The 12,187-nt window shown below is 39.9% G+C and overlaps 1 protein-coding gene across 1 annotated transcript in view; it reads right to left on the reverse strand.

The window, feature by feature from the left end:
• The window catches only part of LOC129375051 (chromatin remodeling regulator CECR2), a 42,973-nt gene extending 33,662 nt beyond the window's left edge, over nt 1–9,311 (reverse strand). The window contains 1 exon segment of the mRNA XM_055053905.1: nt 9,027–9,311. Within this exon segment, the coding sequence (XP_054909880.1) occupies nt 9,027–9,146 (120 nt within the window). The 5' untranslated portion in view covers nt 9,147–9,311.
• Nucleotides 9,312–12,187: the final 2,876 nt, after the last annotated feature.

Below are 12,187 nucleotides of genomic sequence, written 5' to 3' on the forward strand. Positions count from 1 at the left end.
TTTGTTACACCAACCAAGAGTTGTGTTTCTGAAGTGTGTTAGGGAGAAAACCCACGCAGCCAAACTCCATGCTGAAAGATCCCAGGCCAGGATTCAGGTTCGCCACATTTCAACCATTATGAGCTGCATCTACAGCCCCAGCAGAGGCAAGGAGGCGCCGGGCCGTGAGGGAGCATCTCTTTCTCTCTGGTGATCCACTTGCTATTTACACAACAGAAACAAGGATGTGCTCACAGGCAGGCTGTTCTTCCTTTTCTGCTACATCTAATAGGACTAAATCTTCTTTCACAATCATCCTGGTTAAAATGCACACACACACGCCAGGATCCCCTCCCCTCACACACACACACACACACACACACACACACACACACACACACACACACACACACACACACACACACACACACACACACACACACACACACACACACACACACACACACACACACACACACAGCAGCTTTACCCAGTCAGAGTGAGGAGCCTCCACCCTCCAGGGGGAAGCCAAAGAAAGAGCCACCATCTGGGGTTTAGTCATGGTGATGCCAGGGGCTGGGGCGCCAAGCGGGGAGCGGCAGCCATCGCAGACGTAAACAGACACCCCCTCCAGGTTCTGTTTTCCATCTTGTGTTTTAAAATTAAGGTCAGAACTTATATTCACTTTGTTAACTATAAAATATTATCTTTCTGAACAATCCAAATTGCTCTACAATATGGAAGATATGGTCTATTATTATTTTTCTGGCTGCCATCGCAGAGGAAGAGGTCATCATATTTGAGGGTCCCTGACAGAAAACAACACCAGTTTGTGGGTCTGCTGCTGATAACAGCCTGGGTGGTCCGTCACGACTCCATGCCCACTTCACCCACTCGACATTCTGAACACCAAAAACATTAAAAGATTGAACCGAGACCAAAAGGTCACAAATCCCTGTTTCTGAAACATTACAATATTTTTTTAATCTCCAACTCCAGTCCTTCAGGCCACCGTTCTGCAACTTTTGGATGCATCCCTGCTCTGATACCATTGGATCAAATGAATGTCTACATTCACATAAAACCAGGTTGATGCAACACATATCCAACTTATTCACCGCAGTCTGAACAGCTCAATTCTGATCCTTTGATCCAAAATAAATCACCTCTGTTCCACTTCCATATGTGGAAATAAATCAAGTGTCTGCAGTCTGAACGCTCATGTCGCATTTTATCCAACATGCGTCAAAATTCAGCAGCAGAAGAATCCAGATGGTAATCTAAACTATGGCTGAAAATGCTAATAATCACATGATGAAAGCAATCTGAGTCAGTGAACGCATCATCCCAACCGACCACTTCTGATCCGACTCCACATCCAAACAGAACCGGGTCAGAGGCTGCAGCTCTGTTAGCTGTTAGCTTTCCGTTTATCAGCTTCTTTCATCTGTTGACCGTCTCCTGACCATGCTGTCACTCAGCAACTTCACAATCCATCCAGAGACCGCGGCCATCTTTACCGCCGTAAACAGAGCGCTGCAGCGGCCATCTTTACCGCCGTAAACAGAGCGTTCGGCGGCCATATTTACCACCCAACATTGTTCCCCAGAGATGCTGGGGAAGAACTGTGGGGTTGGAAACCGGTCACACAGAAATCTGACTTCAACAAAAAAACTGGAAAAAACTATATGCATTTCCACAGTTCCAGCAAATATTTCATCCTCAGAGTCTTAGAAAACTTGAAAGATGTTCTTGAGTTGCTGTTGAAAGCAGCCAATCAGATATCAGGGGCTTCTATAATCCCACCCACTGAGTCTGAAAGGTGAAGTTGACAGTTTAAATTAATTCACAATGTGGTTCAGCAAAGGAACCTAAAATAATTTATGAAATCATGACAAAATTATATCTAGTTTAAAAAATAATAATAATAATCAAGACATTTAATTGTTTTATTCTATATTTGATCAATTATTTGTTTACTTTCATCTTTAACAAATTAATGGCACGTTTAAATAATTTTCTCATGAACTGTTGATTGTAATTTTTCATTCTTCACTCTTCAAGTTGCTGATTCATTAAAAACCAGAAACTGCTCCTCAAATTCAGTGATCTTTTCTTTTGTTTTTTTCTCCTTTATGAAAGAATTTAAATATTTGAGTTTACATTTACATCTTTTTAACATTGCCACAAAATGCAAGAAGCTTTAAATTATTATTAAACCCAAGACCCAGACCCAATTGTAGTGCCGCCTGATCTCAGAGGGACAATGACAAGCAGCTAATTAAGATGCATAGTAAACAGACGACCATGTGCCAAACAAGCTCTCAGCAGGGCCGTACTGACAAGCCCAGGACGGAGGCCCCTGGCACCAGGGCCCATGTCTGGCAGAGCGACTCCCCACAGAGGATGGCGGGACCTCTGGCATCATCTCATTGATCCACAGCCAAAAGAAACACCAACAAGAGACAGAAAGTAAGGCACAGTGGCGCGCCGGGTCGACCCTCTGCTCTTCCTCTGCATCACTCACCAACACTAATGTGCTTCAGCTTCCTCCCTCCCCTAAATGCCGTCTCCAGGACACTTCCATCTACTTCCTCCTCTGCCCTTCCCCTAACTCACTCGTTTTCCTTTGCTCTAATCCTCCGGCTCGCTGTCTGGAGTGGGAGGAAAGTGGGAACCAGTCACGGTGAAGTGTGTCACAAACAGGACAATGTGTGAGGGGCTCCTTTGTTGGGAAGCCTGGGTAGAAGCTGCCACTGCAGCGCTGCTGGCCTGGATCGCTGGATTTGTCAAAAATCCACTTTGGCTTCAGTTTCAAAGGTCAATAAACACCGAGGTCCCAGATGACGGATTTGTTCATGCATGTCGGGAAAACAGGGCCTTCGCTGGGCAGAACACTCAGCGCTCAGGTTCACTTTCACTTCCTCACAGATATACTCAATAAAGGCTCCAAAACAGCAAGTTAACAACATTTAGCTTTTGGTGACATTTCTAAACTATTATTACTACGTCAGTGTAAAAGTTGTAGCCAAATCAAGAGTGGCAGAGAGAGCGCAACAGAAACCTCACATAATTCACGCCAACTCGCCGACCCGGTTTAGAATCAGTGGGATTAAAATAATTAAATATAACATCAAGAATAATAACCATCAAATATATTTATCAATGTTCTAGATGTTATTGATCAAAGGCAGCTCTAACCAGCCGGGGTTTTAGTCTGGATTTAAATGAACTCAGTGTTCGACTGTTTTCTGGAAGTTTGTTCCAGATTTGAGGTGCATAGAAACTGAATGCCGCTTCCCTATGTTTGGTTCTGGTTCTGCTCTACATCCAGAACCAGAAGACCTGAGAGGTCTGGAATGTTGACACAACATCTTTAATGTATTTTGGAGCTAAGCCATTCAGTGAATAATAATGTAGATATTAAATAGGAGAGGTCCAGGCCTGAGCCTTGGGGTTCCCCACCTGTGACTGATGTCTGCTCCAATGAGAGCTTACCTAATGACACAAAGAAGTTGTCCTTTTGGTCAGACTGGAACCAGTCAATGCAATTTGTAATTTATAACATCAAAAGTTTCTTTAAAATCTCACCCTGGTCTCATAGACCAAATATTGTACTTTTTTTTTTTTTTTTGCTGAATTTATGGCTCTGGCTAATTTACAAACTGCAAGATAATCAAAACCCTATGAGAAACCTACCTGGGGACGAAACAAAAAGCACAAAAACATAATCTGTTTAATTAGTTATTAGGGTTGTGAGCATGATTAAAACAGGCCATCTCTAGATTATAACCTGTGGAGGCATGAATGTCCACACCCACTGACTCACCGGACACCAGAGGGAAAACCAGGAAGCTGCTCAATAAGGCAACACCAACAGGATTAAAACTCTTTGGTTTACGGTGTTTCCCATCAGATCCCACATTGCAGTAGTTCTAAAGACCAACAAGGGAAACGTTGATTTTTCCAGCAGTGAGGTGCCTCCTGTCGCAGAACCAGAACTTTTCCTCACTTATCTTTTCTCTCTAGCTAACAGATGTGGGAAACATGATGTGAATATTTCTGCGTTTAGATGATTTACATGAAAGACGAAACTGACCAGAATAAGACAAGCAGCAGAATAAAGTGAAGAGTGAACGCTCGCTGCTCACTTCCTGCCTTCTCATCTGAACACTTTCCGCTCTAAAGCTAAAGCTGTCTGCTTCACTCAACTGATCCTTTCCAGCTGAAAATATGTGGAATATGGAGGAGCAGAAACTGAAATCAAGTTCATACTTCCTAATAAACTTTCACAACTACTATCTTATTCTCCAAAACGCTTACAGTAGCCATGACGAAAGCAGAAGTAGATGAGTGGCCAGGCCTGCTTGTCTGGTTGCTGCTATGTGGCATTAAGCAAAACAAACATGTCCGCCTGCAGTTTCCTCTCATTTCTGTGACACAACGTCCTCAAAAAGTAAACATGCTGGTTCCAAATGTTCAGAATCCTAAAGCTGCTGTTAAACTGTTTGTGTGAAAAGAACAGCAGGATAAAATAAACAAGCCAGTTTTTAATCATTAGTTCAGCAGATCCTGAGCCGTTTCTATCAGTCCTTTCCAAGATCATCCTGTTCTCACAGCATCTAAAACATGATATCTGTCCAAAAGTTGGCTTTCCAGACCAAGATATAATAATATATGGGGTAAAAGCAGAACTGTTACTAAGTTACTAAGAAAATGCATTTTATATTTACCCAAATGTTGAACCCTTAAAATGTATTTAAAGCATTTAGAGCACCTGAAGCTCTACATCAAGAATGACTCTAGTGGATGAGATTTAACCAATGTTCAACATTTGTTACATGTTTCTAACAGAAATCCCTTATGTTGCACGAGAAACCACCAGCACCCTTTCCCTGTTCCCCATTTAAGTTTCTGCAGGGGTGCACAAACTATTCTCCAAAGAACTAATCCATCGAAATTTTTTTGAAATTTGGATCAACAAAATGTCTCCAAGCTTCACCTTCTTCACATCACAGCTCAGCTTTAAGTCAGAAGTCCAGACCAGAACGAAGCATGATGAGGATTTTATGGATTCAAAAACTTCCGGAAAATTAATCCAGAGCCAAAACAATTCATTAATAATTCCAAGAAATGTGAAATGTTTTATTTCTCATCTCTTTTTGCACTTGGAAAAAAACTTCAAACGTGTGACAAAAAGTGATGTTTGAATTATTTTGCTTTTAAGCAATAAAACGTTTTCCTATTGAACAAAGAACTGAAATGTTTTTGCCAGTATTTATTCAATTACAAACTAAGTTTAAAATAGCCCTAATTAATGAAACTGAAACCATTGAAAAATGAAACATGCTGGATTTTAAGATTACTAGTAAAACAAAGAAATTGCGGTTCAGAAATCATGTTGATTTTTCTGTCTTGGGATTCAGTAAGTCTAATCACAGAGTCCTTAATTAGCTTAGCATTTCACTCAGACGCAGAAATACCATTAGAGCGCCATCAAACTGACACAGTTTGAAAGCCATGGATTCAGGTAATCGGCTGAAAGAAACAGAGTTCTAAACTTTTCCAGAATCAAATTCCAGATATTTCCAGAAGTTTTGAGACATTTTGTTCAAATGCCCAGAATGATTTGAGCACAGCTGATCCGTTAGGTTGACTTTATATCTTAATCCAGAGCCAAGAAGTAGATGAGAGTGGCCAGAAACCTCTTACTTCGAGAGTTGTGTTCTGCAACTCTGCAACACAACATTGTAGTTCAGCAATGAGCTAACAGGCTAATTCACTGCCTTTAATGGGAATGCTTGGATCGACTGTTCTTAAAAATCTGTAACACCTTAAAGAATTGGTTTATGTGTTTATAACGTAGATCTAGGTTTTTGGAAAGTCACAGAACAGAGCTTATGATCTGTTTTAATAAACTTTTCCAAAACTTAATGGAAGTGTAAATGTTTTTTGCGTGTGAATCAGTCCAGACTTAAAGGTTCTCGCCGTTGGCAAAGTAATCCACACATTCTGAATTTTGAATTAAAGTGCATTCCTTTCTCAGCAGTGAGTTGGACAAAATCTTGAGTTTTTTATCGAAGAAAGGAAGTAATCTCAACATCAATCCAACCCTGGAGAATCAGATTTTCCAGATTTATACATGTCTAATTTTATATATACCTCTCAGGTTGGGTAACACTGCTTCACTTCCTTCAGAAGCAAAGGAACAGAAAAGATCTGACTTACTTTTTGCAAATTTTTCCAGAGACAAATGATAGAGAGGCAGCCACCATTTTTCCACCCAAAACTGTTTTAATGCAATGCAGAAACATCCGGACTGCATGCAGAAAAACTGCAGGACCTTCTTTGTGGTCTCACTTACCAGTTCCAACTATTTCCATTACTCCCAAAGAACTACACCAAATAAAGCAGAAAAGTTTGAAAGCAGTTTGGAATCCAACTGGAAATTAAACAATTACACATTTATTGCCATTTAGTCTCTCTAGACTCTCCATTTTAAAAATTGTTGTGAGTTGATGTGTTCATAAACTAGAAGTTGTGGGACCTGGGGGGGAAACATTAACATCAGACAGCTGTTTACTGTACAGTTAGTATTATAAATGCAACTGCTGGTAATTAAGCGGAGTACCAAAGAGTTATAACCTTGAACAACCCTGCATCTAATTAAGATGTCAAAGTGTGAGACTTCTGCATCAATCTCAGTGTCCTTGCATCCAGCTGAGGGTGTAGCCACACGTGTGATTTGCTTAGTGATGCGGTTCCAGATGAATGGATTATTCATACTAGGCTGCAGCAGCAGAGCAGCACTGGCAAAACGAATGACTCAAATTATGCCTGACCTGCAAAACGAATCATAAAACTACAAATCAAGGCACTCAGGTGCATAAGAGATCCAGCCCTTATGGACTAGTGCAGCTAATTATCTTCATCCCTCTTTTATCCTAAATCCAGTCAAATACGTATGAATACCACAAATGTTAGATGCTGCCTGTCCCCATCATACTAAATATATGTACTTTTACTGATAAACTTAGGAAATAATCTCAACTCCTGAGCTTGGTTTGGAATATTTAATACATTTAGTCTTATTTATGTATTCTGCTCATGATAACGTGTTTAATTCTAAAACCTATTTCTAATTTTGAGTCTGAAGCTTTTCAGCAGCACTGATTAATACTAGTATTGATAAGTAGGGCTGGGACTTTAATGCATTCATTTTGATTAATTGGCTACATCAATTTTAACGAGTTAAAAATCATAAAAATTAAATTTTTCCACAATTCCTGAGCCACATCCTTTGTGTTGTGTTTCTGATACGCCTGTCAATCTGATGCACTGCAACATTCACAAAAAACAGCAATGAATGACAAGTAAATATATTTTAGAAGTACTAAAATATATTGGGCATATATTTTGACTATACAACTTTGAATCAAATAATTACTTGAAACTACAATATAATGTTTACATAATTATGAATAAGTACTTATTCACATAAGTACATACCCTAATATGACATTTTTATTGGGATTCATGAGATAAAAGATTTTAACACAATTCAGTAAAAGGATCTTAATTGATTGAAAATGTGTGTTGAAATTCAATTAGTAAAACTAATTTCACATTGAGAAAAACAGAACTTGCAGCTCATGAGATACACTGCTGTAAATACAGTGGAATGAATACAGAGTTGTACTTATAGTACTGTGATGGTTGTTGTAAACAATAAACAGCATTCCCAGACTGAAGTGCCTGGTGGATCTAATTAGCATCATGTCTAAAATGACACTAGATGTAATGTCCACATTTATCATCTCTGATTAATTTAAGTTGCAGTAAAAGTGACTTGATATAAATTCAGGCTTTAAGTGAAAATACATTGAGCTATCTGATCTAAAACAAAGCCCCATGTGAAGGAGCCAGAGCAACAATAAGACCCTCAACTTTCGTGTAAACTGGGCGCAACGCGATCCCCCATCTGGCTCACACTTCGTTTAACAACAAAGCCGCTGCCTACGTGTTTTCCTGCTGAAGGGGGTGGGGACGGCTGAGTGATGGAGGCTGCTGATGGCTGATGTTGACCCCACCAATTTCTTTAAAAAGCAATCCATCCCGGCGGGGCAGAGCAAAGCATCTCCATGAAGCAGAGCTCCCTGTTCATACTGTACTGTGGGGCGGAGGGGCTTTACAGTGAGCAGCGGCAGGAGGAAGAGGAGGAGGAGGAAGAGGGGGTGGACACTGATGAAGTTGCATTGTCAGATAATAACGTGTAAATCAACTTTTTTTTCCTCCACAAAGAAACGGGAGCACGTGCAGGACGTTGCCTTGGCAACTGGCAGTGATCGACCTGCGGCGTTTTTTAACGTTAAAAGCCGCCGTTTCTGGCAACAAGACGGGCTGGAGGAGCAAACAATGCCTGAAAACAGCATCTGCGTCCCTATGGCGACCAGAGCCAGATGGCTGAGACAATAAACTCCGAACCTCACACCGTGAACTTAACTTTAGCTCCGGACTCGGTGGATAAACGGAGAGCAACCCAACGATTAACGCGAATATTAATTAGATGTTTCCACAATGGCGGTTGAGGTTAATAACGTCCTAGAAAACGAAGGTTTAGAGTGATTACTCGTGTTGTGGATAGTTTCTCCGAGCAGATTGGAACCAAATCGTTGCTCTTTAGCGAAACCCGGAGCAAATAACAACAAACATGACCTCTAGGAGTTACTTGTTTTGCTGTGTGTCTGTAAATATGTTACAGCAGACATGTGAACAATGCCAGGAGTAAATGAGGTAAACTTCTTTCAAACATTTCCCAACTTTCAGGCGCGGGGAGCAGCACCTGAAGCTGCCTCCTGTTAGCTAACAGGATTGCCGTTAACGGCTGAGAAGTTCGGAGAAGCCTCCATAAGCTGGTTAACCGAACCCCGCCGGGCTCAAATGCGACCGACCGATCACGTAAGCAGAAAGTGCTGACACAAACAGCTCCTCATTTCCGGATTAAAGGACATCCGTGTGGCCGCAAGCCGCCGCGAACAAACTCTTACCTCTATTTCAAAGTCTGGAAGCCGGAACGCCGTCCTGAACAGCGAGCAGAAGTGGGCTATGGCGGGGACTTCCCACCAGGACTGGACCTCTTCCACAGAAACGGGACATCCCTGGGACATTTTGGGATCACTCAAAGTGTGTAACGATCCTTCCTCACATAGGAAAGTAGCTTCTTCAGTGACTCAGAACTCCTCCGGAACATTACAAACAAGAAGAAAGTTGTCGCTCCCTTCTTGTTGGAGCGGTTGCCATTGCGACCAGCGGAGCGCTATGACTCGCTTCAATCAGTGTCTCAACCGAGCCGAACAGATGGAATGGACCGTACCATTCCGGCTGCAACATGGGGGGGGATCACCTAGTCAACACCAGTTAATAAACTACTTCTAAAGACATATAAAAACGCCAATCCAGCGGAAGTGTTTTTACGTAATCAGTAACAAACAGACACAACATATTTACATTTTGATTTGCTTTTTTTAACCGCGAAAATATGACCGGACCCCACCAATTAGATGGTGCGCTCCTCGTTTAAAGGGAACGATAGTAAAACACAGAATGACGAAGAAGCTGAAAAAGTTACGCAATGCCTGACTGGTGATTCATTCTAGTTTTGTTTTTCTTCGGATTTGGTTTCGTCTAAACTGTTATTAAACTTGTTAACGTACACTTCAACAAACGTTACTATTTTGTGGTCTAAGTCTGATTTTCTGTTAATTGTTGTTTAGTATTTTTTAGGGAATTTCGTTCTGTATAGATTAAGACTTAACTTCGGGTAAAGGGGTATTTTGTGAACGGCAGTGTTGAGTGAAAGTTAAGCTGCGTAGGGGCTCCCCCTACTGTGGTTATTAAGTATTGCACGAGCACCGCAGATAGACAGAATCACTGTGGCTCCAAGCATCCAAATAAATAAGAAACCAAAACTAACCGTTATTACGTTTTATTAGGAATCTATCAAATCTATTTCATTTTTATGTGCAATAACTAGAAAAGCAGAAGGTTCGTTTTACATTAAGAGGTGTGAACAGTTCTTGTATGGCAGCTCTTGTAAGACTTTACCACGCTAACACTTTGGTTTGAAGTGTTTTAGACTACTCTAGTCTATTATGCCGTTTGTTTTTAATATTATTTTGGTTCTTAATGACAAAACTGTGGAAATCTGCAATAGGTTTTCTAAAAATAGTATCTTTATGTTCTATTTTGGGAAAATCTTTTTGAGTGCAGACACACTGAATCTTTTCATTATTATTTTGTATTTAATTTTTTAAAACAATTTTTTGTATTTATTTGAACATTTTTACAACGCTGCAGCTTTGCCTGTTAGCATTCCGGTTGTCCAGCAGGTGGCAGTAGCTGTCAGTGTTCGCCCATCTCGTTGCTTCAGGTTCGTCGGTGACAAGTTTTATTCTGACGTAAATAGCAAATGTAACGCTCACTGAGGCTAGGCGCCTGACTACAGCCAAATATAGCAATAGGCAATCAGAAGGGTTCGCCTGAGGAGCCCGTGCATGTGAATAAAACACCAACAGACAGGTTGTAAGTTTAAGTCATTGTATTCAAAAGCATATCTTTGCATATATTTAGGGAGGTATTCAATAATAATAATATATATTTGTATTTTCCTATGAGTATAAACAATAATTACAACAAGAAGACAACAACAAAAATAAATCAATAATTAAACAAATAAATAAATAAATCCCGATAACACCCAAGAGTTCTTTTTCTCATTCAAGTCCAGTACTTTACATGCAGAGTGATTAATGATCCACCAATCACAGTCCGACTAGGTCCTTTTGTTTTCCCTAGTCCATGATCCAGGGCTATAGGTCCAGAGAACTAAAGCAATTTGGTCCAAGTTAGTCCTACCGCAAAGCTGCGGTGATCTGGTAGCTCACCATCCTGGGTTGAAACCGGGGGTGGAAAAAAAAACCTGACCTAAACAAGGTCATAAATAAAACAAATTAGCATGTAACAGGCTTAATCTGCTATTTGAGACACATAAACATTCATTACAAAAAATAGTTATATTCCATAAAGTACTTATCAGAAATGATTCAAATGAGTTTCTAATTAATCACATTAATGTTACAGATTAGAATCAAGTTACAGATCAAGTAGTCAGAGATCTAGTAAAATCACAGATCTAATAAAGTCACAGATCTAATAAAGTCACAGGTCTAATAAAGTCAGAGATCTAGTAAAATCACAGATCTAATAAAGTCACAGATCTAATAAAGTCACAGATCTAATAAAGTCACAGATCTAATAAAGTCACAGATCTAATAAAGTGCACTTTCAAGTTGTATCCAAGTTTAATTGACTTTAATGTCAATTAAACTTAATTGACTTAATTACTACTTCAAATAGTTTTTTTTTCTGTTTTGTTGCGCAACCCTAAAGAAATTAACCAATTCCAAAGTTCCATTGGCCGTTAACAAAATCAATGAAAAGTAACTAAAGTATCCGTAAAGGGCAAATTTACAAAAATCAAAAGGTTTGCTTAATTCATTGAGAATATATATTCTATTCGGCCACAAAATTAACAAAGAAAGAATGATCTTTTAGTTTACAAGACCATTCTAAAACGCCAGTACATCATTTTAAGTGGCGTGTCGCCACCGCATTTCTACTATACAAAAAAAAACAAAAGACGTAAAATAAACGACTCACCGTCGAGCAGTTGTCAGACTATACCCAATATAATCCTTCGGCTGTGTTAATTGGGCTCGATTTTGCAATATTCTTCAGCGATTTAGGAAAACGCCAACACCAGCAGCCAGCCACAGCGACAGCAGCAAAAGCAATTGAGCAGATCCGAGTGCAGTTCTGACCCCGAATTTAAAGCGTGCTGTCCGGTTTGACCCGCCAAAATAAAATACGGGGTTATTATTTTGTGCAGGCTACACAAAAGAATTTAATTTGTGAGAAATCTTGGTTTTTGGATGAAAATCTTATAAAACAAAGTTAAATTTGTGCTTTGCTATACTATTTATTTGCCACAAAGTTCTAGTATATCTTGATCCAAGTATGAGGTGAAGTCATTGACTCGTGTTTACATTTAATATAGCAGCATAAAAATGACTTTTACTACATGCATTTGCGTTGAGGTTTTTCCTCCATTATACACTTTCAAAATACATTATATGTCACAAAGGTAAGA

The sequence above is a fragment of the Poeciliopsis prolifica genome, unplaced genomic scaffold (assembly GCF_027474105.1).
Source record: "Poeciliopsis prolifica strain line A6 unplaced genomic scaffold, Auburn_PproV2 SCAFFOLD001, whole genome shotgun sequence".
Classification (NCBI taxonomy): Eukaryota; Metazoa; Chordata; class Actinopteri; order Cyprinodontiformes; family Poeciliidae; genus Poeciliopsis; species Poeciliopsis prolifica.